General features: G+C 42.6%; 1 protein-coding gene and 1 long non-coding RNA gene across 10 annotated transcripts in view; one reads left to right on the top strand and one right to left on the bottom strand.

Moving 5' to 3' along the window:
- The first annotated feature begins 3,776 nt into the window (after positions 1–3,776).
- The window catches only part of cacna2d2a (calcium channel, voltage-dependent, alpha 2/delta subunit 2a), a 159,020-nt gene continuing 149,916 nt past the window's right edge, over positions 3,777–12,880 (top strand). For 3 of the 9 annotated variants that reach the window (XM_042401357.1, XM_042401340.1, XM_042401406.1), the window contains exon 1: positions 10,285–10,675. In XM_042401357.1, coding sequence (XP_042257291.1) covers positions 10,560–10,675 — 116 coding nt within the window. In that variant the 5' untranslated portion in view covers positions 10,285–10,559. Of the gene's footprint in view, positions 4,216–6,462; positions 6,560–6,995; positions 7,076–8,986; positions 9,075–10,284; positions 10,676–12,880 lie in introns of those variants that run through there. The other 6 variants (XM_042401390.1, XM_042401381.1, XM_042401366.1 and 3 more) reach the window with 6 other exon arrangements.
- LOC121889445 lies at positions 4,829–10,150 on the bottom strand. The gene is made up of 4 exons (XR_006093521.1): positions 9,623–10,150; positions 6,837–6,912; positions 5,965–6,134; positions 4,829–5,080 (listed from the first exon to the last, which is right to left on the bottom strand). It is a non-coding gene; the product is annotated as an uncharacterized LOC121889445 (long non-coding RNA).

Genomic DNA, 12,880 nt, shown 5'->3' with positions numbered 1-12,880 from the left:
ACATAATAACGTGCTAAAAAGAAGTTAGATGGGACAGGATCATCAGATGATTAGACAGGACAAACTCCTAGCTCAGCCAAACTTTATTTAACAGTAAAATTACCCAAACTGTCAATAAACCACCATCTGCACACACACAGTTTTCCAGTGCAATGAAAAATTATGACTAATATTTTAGGCTAACTTCCCATTTTAACCCCAGATTAAGTTGTTTAGATTATTTGGACAAACTGTTGGCGTTAAACCTGTCTGATCATCGGACTGCTTTTTTTGTAGCAATATGAAGAAGTTGTAAAACAAAATGTTCCTTTAAGGACCAACTTTAAGGACAGTCTTTTATTACTCTATCATCATAATTACATGCACAGTCATTTACAGGGCAAATGTGAGGTTGGCGTTGGAGTACCTGTGATAATTGTAGCCTAGGACATGCTTCAGGTGGCCCAGACACAGGAGTTTTTTGATAAGCACTCTGCCATCATCATTATTCTTGCTCAATGGAGTTGAACTGAATTATCACAACATCCATGGAGGGATTTGAATTCGAGGTGTGCCTTTGTTTATGCTCTATCATCCAATTTCTATGGCAAACTTGTTGTTAGTGCTGTCCTGCAGAGCGAGCTCTCCTTGATGTTATCTCTGCTGATCACTTGGGGATGATTACAGAGGCCAGTTGGTGGTACGACGATGTCGGCACACAAATTCAGAGTGTGAACGGAGGACTGAGGCATCCAGGAGATGTATGCCCAGGGATGACACGTCAGTGCCCTCCACAATCACCTTTCACATTGTTGTCGCAATCCTTGTTTGAAACTATCAGCTGCATCACAGCCCGTCAGGACCTGGGGATTATTCTGCATCTGCTTACAAAGCTTTTAAGTGACATTTTGGGCGAGTGTGTGATGTGTGTGACTTGTACAAGTGGTTGGTTATGTGTGTATAATATATTATAATATATAATAGCAGCTGCTGAGATACAGCAATAGTGCATACAGTATTTACATACAGTAGATTTTCTCACTTAGATGATAAACACATACAAGCACGCGCGCGCACACACACACACCTACTCAATCTCCCATACAAACACACACATGCAGGCCCATTAATCTGCTTTTTGATTCAGGTCTTAATCTCCTGTCTGCTACTCCACTGGCAGGTCCTGCCTCCCAGCTTAGTAGTAACAAAGAGGCTGGAGAATTGTGAAGAGGCTCAAACAGGCGGCATGCATCATAAAACCTGTTTATCTCCGTTGTAACCTGAAGGACTGTGCACATGTGCACAGGGACAGGTGTTAAAAAAACATGTCAAGTGTCAGGTTTGGTGATAAACTAAAAATTTAATAGTGGATCCACTTATTAAAGCAGCTGTAAAATATTTCATGTTTGCTTGATCTCACTTTTCAGTTTACAGGAAATGTATTAATGTCAGAAAGTGACCAATTAACCTGTGATTTTCTTTAGTTATGGTATACAAGACGTGTGATTAGAGTTGGCTTATTGCATGTTGGGCTTGTGGTGAACCAGAATTTGATGCTGATCCAAAATGTTATAGTCTGATTATTTGATTCTAATAACCATGGAGGGATTGCAGAGGCCTGTTTACTTGTGTGCAGATGTCTTGATTACCGAGCCATTAGATTAATTGAGATAAGCTTTACCATGCTGCTCATAGATCCTGAATATCCCCCCGCACAAATAATCAGCGCGTAGCAGTGCAAAGTTAATACAACATCCTGTAGAGGCCAGCAAGCGCAGACAACCCAGCAGTCCAGAGGCAATACCAGAGGTGAAAGAAGACACGCGCCATAAAAACTGTGGTGAATCATGTCTGCAGCCTCATGGGACCAGCGGACCATGTCCTGGCACTGATAGTTTGACAGATGATACATCACCATCAACTGCAAGATATATTGTTATGACAGCAGGAAAGATGGTATCATACTGCAGCAATATCCACAATCTGAAAAACACACACGCAAATACACACAAGCGCTAAAAAACAAATGATAAATTTGCTTTATCCCCTCGTAAAAAATATATCTGGCAGATCGCAGATTACAGAAAGTTTTGGTGTTTTATTGTTTAAAAATACAATACAGTAAGCCACAAGTTTGTGTAGCTGATTCCTATCATTTATTATTGAAGTACTCTGCATTTTCCACTAGATGTCTCACTCCATGCTTGTTTTTAGGCCACACACACATATAGTCACATGCAGGGTGCACATGGTGTGTTTAATATGACCAGCCTAGCCACTCTCCACATGTGTCGCAGTCTCCTCTGGGAGGACAGGAAAGCATCTGCCTCCCTCTGTCTGTCTAACACATTTCTGGGAAAATAGCCCAAACCTGTGGCTCAGTAGGAGAGAGAGACAACACACACACACACACACACACACACACACACACACACACACACACACACACACACACACACACAAATGGATAAACACTTACATGTCTGAACGGAAACAACAAACATTTGTGCCCTAATTTTCACTCTATATAAGAGAGATTAGATTGGAGCACATGGATATGATGCTGCTTATCTCTACAGGCTGAAAGCAATGTAATAATAATACTTATAACAATAACTATTTATGAAACACTTTTTTTTGGCCTGGGATAAAATAACCATATAAGAAAACCATTATCTTTAACAAGGGGAGACTTACGCTGCTGGCTTCATTAGGTGCTCAGAAGGAGCATCATCAATGAGAGTTCTGCTTTGGGTTTCACCTGGTTGGTTAGTTTTTTTCTGTTTGTAATGCCTTTTTCAATGCTGTGCCGTGGGGAATATGTGTCCTTTAGACCATGGAGAGCCGTGTGTAAAGGAAATACAGTAAGGGCACATACAGGCACTGTAGACCAGGCAGTATGGTAAATTCTAGGCTAAGACTATACCTCCCTAGCTTGTTGAAGGATGCTGATAGGCTGTTTGATTGTGCCAGGGATCTCTGTATTTATTTATAACATTAATATTGTGATTATTAACTTAATTTATTCTCATTCATCCACTAAGGAATTGCTTTTGACACAGCGTCTGTGCTTGTAAATAACTAAAGTCCTTTGTCCACCAAGGTGTGTGTGTTTGGATGTGTGGTTGGGGGGTGTTAGGAGTGGTCCAAAAACTATGGATAAAATAGATAGGAAAAAAAAAACGGGATAATGGTAGTGGTAGCCAATATCAACATTTCGGAAAAAAAGGAAGCATGGTACTGTGATGGTAATGGTAATGGTTGATATTTTCAGTTTGGAACAAGCCAAGGCATGTATAGTACAACATTACTTGCCATTCTTCAAATAATGTATCATACAGTAGTGAAATAACCACCATGGAGTCATATGTGGTACAATTTGACAGGGGTATTGTGGCACATGGTGGTATTGTAGCTTGCCAATTTTGGCAGCCCAGAATAGTGGGATCTTTATTTACCTGTTGCTGTACCAGGGAATGTCCATCTCTGGTCATTATTTTTACTGTAACCTCTGGCATACACTTCTGTTTGTTAACTCAATAATAAAGCTTCATTGGTGACACATTGATTTTTTTTTGGTCTGAAGTAATAGATATATGGGCCAAACCATTCATCAAAATGATTGTTTTAAATCTAATTCCTGTGTTTTTGCACCTGTCGTGCAGCGGCAGGTGTTAAAAAAAATTCTGTTACTTTGGAGCGTAAATCAACGTCCTGTCGTCAAGGAATCTGATTGGTCGAGCCCTGTATTCGCCGTTTCACCATTCTGTTTACGTCATTCCCCACCAACCGTTAACTAAACGCTAGCTCTGTGGTAAACCTGGTCTAATAAGTATGTTTGATATTAACATTACATCAAAGCACTGTGTGGTGTGAAAGGGTCGCGGTAGGTGATGAAAATAACCGAAAATTATCACCCAACGACGACTCTAACGGTAACTGAACTTTAGCGTTAAGTAGCTAAACTAACCATAAAGTTAAATGTTTGCTAACACATTAGCCAGAACAATTTTGTAAGACCACAATACATCAGAGCTGCGTGCATGTTAGCTTGTATTGAAATTGAATTAACTTACTTGTCAAAAACCAAGTAATTAAATTTGCTCTAGGTTAATGGGTCAAATTGAACAATATTAAAAATCATGACATAATGCTAACAGAGAAAAAAGAAATGACAAAGATGAACAGTGGTGACAAGATGAAGCCAACCAACAGGGATAATGTTCACCTTAAAAGGTAAGTACTATCAAATGAAACCTCCATTAAACAGCTCGGAGTGATGCCAGTGTGTACCATGTTATTCAAGCTGAAAGTTGTAGTAGGAGTAAGTTAGCTGTTGTCATGCAAGGTAATGTGATGTATTAGAGGCTTTCAGTCCTGCCTCTCGCTTCAGGCCACCTATTTCCTCATGAATTCCCACTCACTCTGTCTGTGGTTGTAAAAATCTGCCAGTTTGAGTACAGCCGTGTGTGTTTGTGTCAGAGTGTGACTGTGGCGAATAGGCTCCAGAATGTGTGTTATCTTTTAATTCCTTCATTAAGCCCTTATCACCAGTTTTAATGCCAATTAAGATGCTCTTTAATGTGAAGGCAGGGCGGGCAAGCGACTATGCACTTCTCACTCCACTGTGACAAGAGAAGAGGAGTAGACCAAGTTCAGACGGGACCACCCGCTCGCCTTATCAAGCCACTAAAGGCGCCACAGGCCTGTTAGTTTTGCCTCTTTAACACTGACACTGTTTAATGTGCTCTATATGGCAACACCTAGTGCTTCACTTACTGCAAATGTATCATAGGCCAATTTGATGTTGGCATACGACTGTGGAGCAGCTTGAAGTAACTCTCACTCCATTTTCACCCCAATTTCATCCATTGCAGATCATTTTACTTTATCTTTTTTTTCCCAAACAATACAATTTCTTTAAAAGCACTTGACAGTAAGGCTCCCTCAGTCTCGCCAGAAGGTGGAACAAAAGCCAAAGCTTGAACTATAGGAGATGAGTTGAAAATCGTTGCGAGGGGCACAACTCACATGCTTCGCTGCATGGTGTAGGACATGTTGAGGTCACAGCTTTCTCTGAGAGCAGGTGAGCAATCCTGAGCTGTATTTACTCACAGGAGAGAGGTCACAAATAGATAGATAGACAGACAGATAGATGCACACTTTCATAGCTACATACAGCCATACGTGCCTTCTGTGCTGTACACCTACCATATAGAGCAAGACAAAACTTTTGTAAACACAGTCAGGGTCACAATGAACAGTTTTGTGTGAATTATAATTAGATAGCATTGACAGATCTGCAGAGTAAGCAGATGGTTCATGGACAGTGAGGGGAGGCGGGCGGTGTGGTGGGGCGATGGGCTACAGGTCTCGAGTTATAGCAGCTGGCTGACAACTCTGGGATGCCATGTGTCAGCAAAGAGAGAGAAAAAGAGAGATAGAAAGAGAAGAACGGAGATGGATGTGGTTAGAACTGCAACTAATGATTATTGTCATTACCAATTTATCTGCTGATTATTTTCTTGATTAATTGTTTTGTCAGTAAAATGTCAGAGAATAGTGGAAAATTCCCATCACGATTTTACGAGCTGAAAATGGCGTATAAAAAAAAGTGTTTAAGTCCAAAGCACAAAGATATTCAGTTCACTATCATACTAGACAAAGAAAAGTAGAACATGCTCACATTTGAGAAGTTGGAAGCAGGAAATGATTGGCATTTTTGATTAAAAAATGACTTGAACAATTTTTAAAAAATGATTAATTGACTAGCTGTTGTAGCTTTAACCATGTGGGCTGAGTGGTAAACTGGATGAATCATTGGTGAAAATGTGAACATCAGGATAAATATCGCAAAATTTTAGTTATGAGTTTTGGTGCTGATACAAACTACAAATCTAACCAGTCTAGGCAGAGTTTTAGCATAACACCAGTATACCGTACTGGTGCGAACCTAACACCTAAAATGTGTTGGATTGACCTTACCATGAAAATGATAAACAAAAATGATTCCTGTAAGAGCTTCCTTCAGCATCCTGTTACTTCCTCTCCTCTCTCCTCTTCATGTGTGGCACTGATGTCTCTTTCCTCCCTTCTGTTTTCCTCTCTCTATCCTTCTCAATCCCAGCTTTGATGTATGCATGAGGGAGGATTTCCTGAAGACCAAAGAGGCCATTACCCAGGGGCCATTAGGCCTCTAGTAGAGCATGTCAATGAGTGCTGAGCCTTGCTCTGTTTTCACATGCATCCACTTGTCTATATTGTGTGTGTGTGTGTGGGGGGGGGGGGGGGGGGGGGGGAATTCACTCAGGGGCTGATAAAATGTAACCATAAATGTATATATTTCTCTCATACATATCTGTATTTTTAACATAACAGCTCTGCTTGTGTGCCGTGCTGTAACATTTGATATAGTGGCTGTTTTCCTACTGTTGCACGTGAGGAGGTTGGGTCATTAATTGGTGCTGTTGTTCTTTCATGCAGACTAAGAGCGAGGGGAGTGAGTCATCATCATCAGGATGAAACGCTCTGACATTTGAGCATGAAAGTCCCAGAGTGCCTTGCGGCCCAACATCGCTGGGTATGTTTGTATCTCACAGTAAAGGAGGTAGACAGAGCACTGCGGTCTGAATGAGATGTTTTGTTGTTGATATTAGCAAAGTGTTGAGGTCATGTCGGTAATAACCACATTACAGAGCAGAGCAAATAATGAGGGATGTGGAGTACACAAATATTTATGTAAACAATGAAGTCTGTGTGTTATTTAGATGGGATCTTTGTGTTTTGGTGAGTGGATGAAACTAAATGGGATGATAAGCTGCGAGGTGAGCAGGGAGTAAGCTGACAAGGAAGATAACCTTGATTGCCGAAATCACTCTGCTGATCTCTTCAATATATCCCCGTAGAGGACAAAGGCACACAGACTCTTCTCTGCTGTGGTTAAGAAAAAAAAAAAAAGCTCTCAAAGAAGATGCGTGGTAAATGAGTGACAGTATATCATGCTCCTGTTTTTACAGAGAGCACTTGAGAGGATCATCGAAGTTTGTTCGAGAGCGTCAAGACTCTCTCTCAAGGGCAGCTGGCTCTATCATCTGCGGTGAATACGATGCACAGTCCTTCTCTAATCAGACATATAAAATCTTAACATTCAGCATGCTGACTAGACCAGGTTTTACAGAGTGTGAAGCCTCACTTTTTGTGCAGCGCAGCAGAACATCAGCATACAGGCCACAGAGAGAGACAGAGGAGGAGGTTAGGGAGGGAGAGGAGAAAGATGGATAAGGTGGAAGAAAAAGAAGATAAGCAACCAGTGTGTATGTGTGTGTTTGTGTGTGTGTGTGTGTGTGAGTCTGGATGTGTTGGGTGCGTCTTTACTGGCGACTTCCCCCGAGGCCTGAAGACAGGGGAAACAAGGAGTGATTAATTCTACTCCAACCTACTTGGCCTCTGTCTGGGGGAGCAGTCCCCAGAAAGGGCTGGAGTCCGATACAGAACAGCGAGGCCCGTCTCCTTCTGCTCTACTCCCTGGATCAATACCAGATTGGCAGGTCAATCACTTCAGGAGAAACTGCGCGGCCAATCAGAGAGACCCCGGGCAGCAGAGACACGCCTCCTGTCTGCATTTCTCACCATTTGGAGGATCAGCAGAGCTTGAGGTCATTGATCTGTGTGTTTTCACTGAGCGGATCCCTTAGCTGGCCTAATCGATCCGCTCTAATAAAGAGTGGATTCTCCATAAGCATCGCAGCGTGTTCAATGGGATCCAAGGCCCCAGGGTGGCAATCACCTCTTTCATCTGCCATTCTTTAGCCCCCGACCACCATCACCACACGTGGAGGCACAAGAAAATTATCTTGCATTTAAGGTATTGTTGTGACTAAGTGGAGCATGACAAGGCCATACATCAGAAATTACTGCTTAAATTGGTCGCCAGTCCCCTCTTGGTCCCAGAGGCATCTTATCCATCTGGGGAGATATCTGATGTTTTGTTTGCACAACCCTCTCTGCAAAAAACATGACAAAAAACTGCACATTTGTTTATTAACTCAAAATTAAATTTGCAGGTAAATTGGGATAGGTTTGCCTGATATATGTGTGAATCGGAGGAGAAAACAAGGGGTGGCTGTGAGTCAGCAGAAATGTTAAGCGTGACTCAGCTAGCCAACATCACTCTACCAGTATCTGTTTGTTGTTATCATTAATGTCATGATGGAAAGTACCGTACTACAGTAAATTAATGTGTGAGAGTAGCCATCAATTAAGACTGTTTTTTTTCCAGCACAGGGAATAATAATAAATCAAAATATGACTCCTGCTTCTCGGCCACAGATTTGTTCGGAGGGTTGGAAGAGAAGGAGTTGCTTGCTCAATATGTCTCAAAAATAAGTAGCTCTGGGGAAAAAAAATATGTTTTTTCGATTTTTCTATTTCCTTTGGAACAAGCCCAGATATTTGTTCTGACTGAATGATGCGTGACATCTATGTATATAAGCAGGGGACCGCTGCCGTAGCTCCTCAACCCCCACCATCAGGTGCGTTTTTCCACTCCTGCTGAGGTCTGTGCCCTGCGGTGTGTCCTCTCTACCAAAACAGCCCCTCTTCCCTGTCAGTGAAGAGACAGAAATGCTGTGCAGCAACCCTGCCGACTGCTGTGTGGCTTTCTGTAGCACAGAACCTGCATGTCCCCTGCTGACTGACTGAGCCAAGGACAACACAACCAAAAGACCGCCTGTCTCTCTCCGCGCCCAGTGTATGAAGACTCACCCTGGAACAGTAAAGGGTACAGAACTGTGCTGAACCTGTGCTTTGACTTGGAGACAACTAGGAAAAAAACCCTGAACCTTGAGCACTTTCACCCCTAGAGCAGCACCTAATCTTTCTCAAAGGCCCGTGTCGCCTGTGTGTAATATCGAGGACAGAAACACACCTGTCACATATTCTGCGAAAAGCCATATATCCTTGTTGTGTGTTCTCTATAGGACATGCCTGAGAAATGTGTTTTGTTTAGGTGCAAATGTGTTCCACCTAATTTGCCCTCCAGTTGAAATAGGAAGATCAGAAAACAAACAGCGGGGCAGGAGAAGGTAATAAGACAGGTACAGGTGCACAAACAATGACACACACATGTACACACATCCACAAACACGCGCACACACACACACAGAGCTGATACAGTGAGATATTCGCTTCTCCAGGGGGGTAACTTCATGCTGAATTAGATTCACTCTGAGGCTTCAGTGCATCTCTCCTCTTTGTTTATCATTAAAATAAACAGTATCTGACTTATGTCCAGAGGAGAACTTGCGCCACTAAAATATAGGTTATTAACAAGCTTATGGTTATTCAGAGGTTTCCGGTTATGAGAATCAAGGAGACATGCCCTGCCCTTCTGTAAAGTTGCATTTCAAACGCTTCAGGCCCCCTTCTGTCTGTCTAAATAGCTGGTGACATCATGAAACAATAGCTAGGTGTCTGTAAAAATGAGGTTATTAATTCTCCTTGCATTCATTTAAATGTTCATCCACTGGACCAGATGCGCTAATAAGTAGAACAAATGTAGTTGGAGAGCAGCCCCAAGGTGATTGCTGAACGTTTACACTCCAGTTAATACAACCCGCCCCTCTAGAGTCATGCCTCTAATTACCAAAATAAAGCCTTGATTTCTGCTCACAGTTCCCGAGTTTGGGGAGGACACATCGCACGGAGAGTGGACATGAGGAGGAAGAGGAGGTGGCCTGATGCGCGCCCCCGTCTGTCGCCCAGGAATAGGCGGTTTGAATGGAGGAAGGTCCGCTTGTGCCCACAGCTGCGTCAATTTCCGCAGAGAAATAGAATAAATACAGGAAATGGGGCGATTAGACCTTCAGTATAAACCCCAGCACGTTACTGCGACGCTGGCTTTAGTACAAGAAGGTCGCGCGAAAAGCTGTGCGTAAAAAATAGACATATTTCACAACAGTTGACATTCTTACAAGTTGCCAGGTGTTATATGTTTGTATAGTGCACTGTTTTAGTCACATTAGCCTATTGCTATGCTGTGCAGTGCTCATATGAAGGCACTTTTCTGGATTAACAACAGTTTATATTTGATTTCCATCAGCTTTCTCCCTACATTATCTCACTGTAATATTAGGCTTTATATATCGCCCTAAAAAAACCCACAGGCCTACATAGTTTTACTTTGAAAACCGGGATCGGAACACATTATTCGTGTCTTGGCCAGCTTTACTCCTTGTGGTCGTTACATTGGAGAGAGTGGGAGAGAAAAGGAGCAAATGTGCGCGGCGGCGGAGAGGGAGGGAGGACAGCGAGTGCGCAAATAGGCAGCCAAGGCACATCAGCAGCGGCGGGCAGAGCATCTTCCTGATCCTGATCTCCTGTGTCTTCTTCAACTGCCAATCCTGTGTGTGCGTCTCTGATTGAGATTTCACTGCCGGCTGAAGTGTCCAGAAGCCTCCGTCAACCATCACCCTCCCGACACACACTTTCTCTGGAGCTCGGTTATTCTTAGCTCAGCTGCGAGAGACTGTCCTTCCGGCCCTTCTCTTATTTATCCCAGTTTCTTGAATATTTAATGGAAAATGGCGATCTGCGCTCAGTCGTACGGTATTTTCTGCCTCTTCACAATCCAAACTGTACTTATCATATGCGTCTCCACGCCGACAGCCGGGACCCACCTCTTCCCCCAGCACTACACGTAAGTACCCTGCACCGTTTTTTGAGGGGGGGGTAAAACCGGGGTGCGGAGCGCGGAACTAGGACAGGTGGCCCCGACAAGCCTGCCCAAGCAGCGCCGTTTACCTTGGTGCGAGAGGAGCTGCTGCTGCTGCTGCTGCTGTCCCTGATGTTCAAACATAGACACAGCTTCCATCTCTGATGCTGCGTTATGAATCTCGCTCTCATGAAGCCTATGTTGTTGTTTTTGTTGTTGTGGGCAGTGGCATTTAATACCCAAAGCCTTATACAATTTGTCATAGTCAACATGGGGGCAGGCTACAGGGAACATGCACAGGTGCCACTGGCGAATATCCCAACCAAGCAATAATTAATGAGAACATCCATCGGGATCAAAATACAATAATAATAATGATGATAATAGTCGATGTGTTTTGCTGTCACTGCATGGGGTTTGGGGGGGTGGGGGGGGGGGAGAATATCCTATTTACGCATGATGGATAGGCTGAGCTATAACGAGGCTAAAAAGTAGATACTGCACACGCACCGTGGAAATGATCAATTCTTTCCCACAGCAGGACGCACCGGTGTTTTTAACAGGATCATTTTATTGAGATACTAAACCAATTAGTTAATGCCGGCAGGTGCACCAGTCCTTTAAACCTGCGTTTCTCACCCAAACTCCAAAACAACTTGCTTAAGCCTCTGTTCGGGCACAAATGGAGCAATATGGCTTCCAGGTAAGATTACTGTTAATTTTTTGAAATGCCCCCGAAACTAGAAGTGTTGTAGACATTTAAAGACGCACTTGAGGCCATTCAGTATCAGTTGCTTCAGCCAAGTGACCGCAGGCGCAGAGAGTCGCTGAGCATCCAGCTGTGGGGAGGGAAAGAAACTATTGGGACTTTTATTTGAGCTTAGACTTAGTTGGAAATCGTCTGCAATAATCTTTGAATCCAAAGCACAATTTTTTTTTCCATTGTGCGAGCAATGTAACAATTTCACCTTGAATAACTTACCGAGGCAGACTAAACATAATGTGCCTGCTGCAACAATTTACCACCTGTGCGTCGTTGAACTATTCAAAATAAGACAGTAATTTTCCCAAAAATGGTGATTTAAAAGAAAAAAAAAGTAAACGTTGTTTCATTTAAAACACTATTTCCAGACTTACTGTTCAGTAAGAAGCCAGAGTGCAACAGTTCCTCACTCAAGTTAATGGAGTATCGCTTCAAAATGTTCTGTCACCCTGTTTATGATGATCATGACGTGGTGATCTGATGTGAACACGATGTGCAGCCTGTAGTCATGATTAGTCAGTCAGGTTCACAGAAATGACAAGTATCAATATGATTCCTGCCTGATGAACAACCCCCCCACCCCCCCACCCCCCATCATGTCTTTGAAATCTCTAGAGCTTTGTTATTCCCCATGGCCAAGGTGACTTTCAAAGGAAAAACAGTAATCCTTCATATAACTGGCGACTGACTTCATACTACAATTAGCTGCGCCATTGATTTGATCACCTGAGCTCAATAAAGAAAATTAATGTGGATAATACATTTAGATTACTTACGTTTAAATCATATTTACTGTATTTGAATAGCTATTTTTGTCATCTACACTTGTCAGTCATTAAATGCTGTGTTCATGATCTTACTGCAATGTTTTTTTATCTAAATACATCTTATGTTCTCAAAATGATTAGTACATTATTTGATGTAACTACGCTAGATTACCTGTGTAATAAGGCAACGTTAATGTCAGCGCTTGTCATTCTTCAGTGTCCTTGTTTAAGCAGATAAAAATAAGACAAACAGTCTGGCCATAACCATAGTCTGTATTACATCCAGTCATCTCCTGGGTCTTAAAAACTGGGTTTTGTGTCATCCACGTCACTGTGCTATTTGCCAGATTTTGACAGTTACCTAATTGAAGTGTATGGGGAGCTGCTGTGGCTGTCCATTGGGTGTATAGGCCAGACACACACACACACACACACAGGTTGGAGCTTGTGTGTGTTTAAGCTGAGGAAATGTGTCCACGAGAAAGGGCAGAATGTCCTCTAGTCTATTTTGACAGCAGTGCCAAGAAAATGCACATTATGTATACCTTGCCACCTGGCAGCCTGGTCAGTTTTTTTTTTTTTTTTTTTTTTTTAGTTAGTGTACCGCAGTGCTGTTTATGTGCATAGTAATGTGTGTGTGTGTGCATGAGGAAATTATTT

Source organism: Thunnus maccoyii, chromosome 3 (genome assembly GCF_910596095.1).
Source record: "Thunnus maccoyii chromosome 3, fThuMac1.1, whole genome shotgun sequence".
NCBI classification, from domain to species: Eukaryota; Metazoa; Chordata; class Actinopteri; order Scombriformes; family Scombridae; genus Thunnus; species Thunnus maccoyii.
This window is presented reverse-complemented; position numbering and strand designations above follow the sequence as displayed.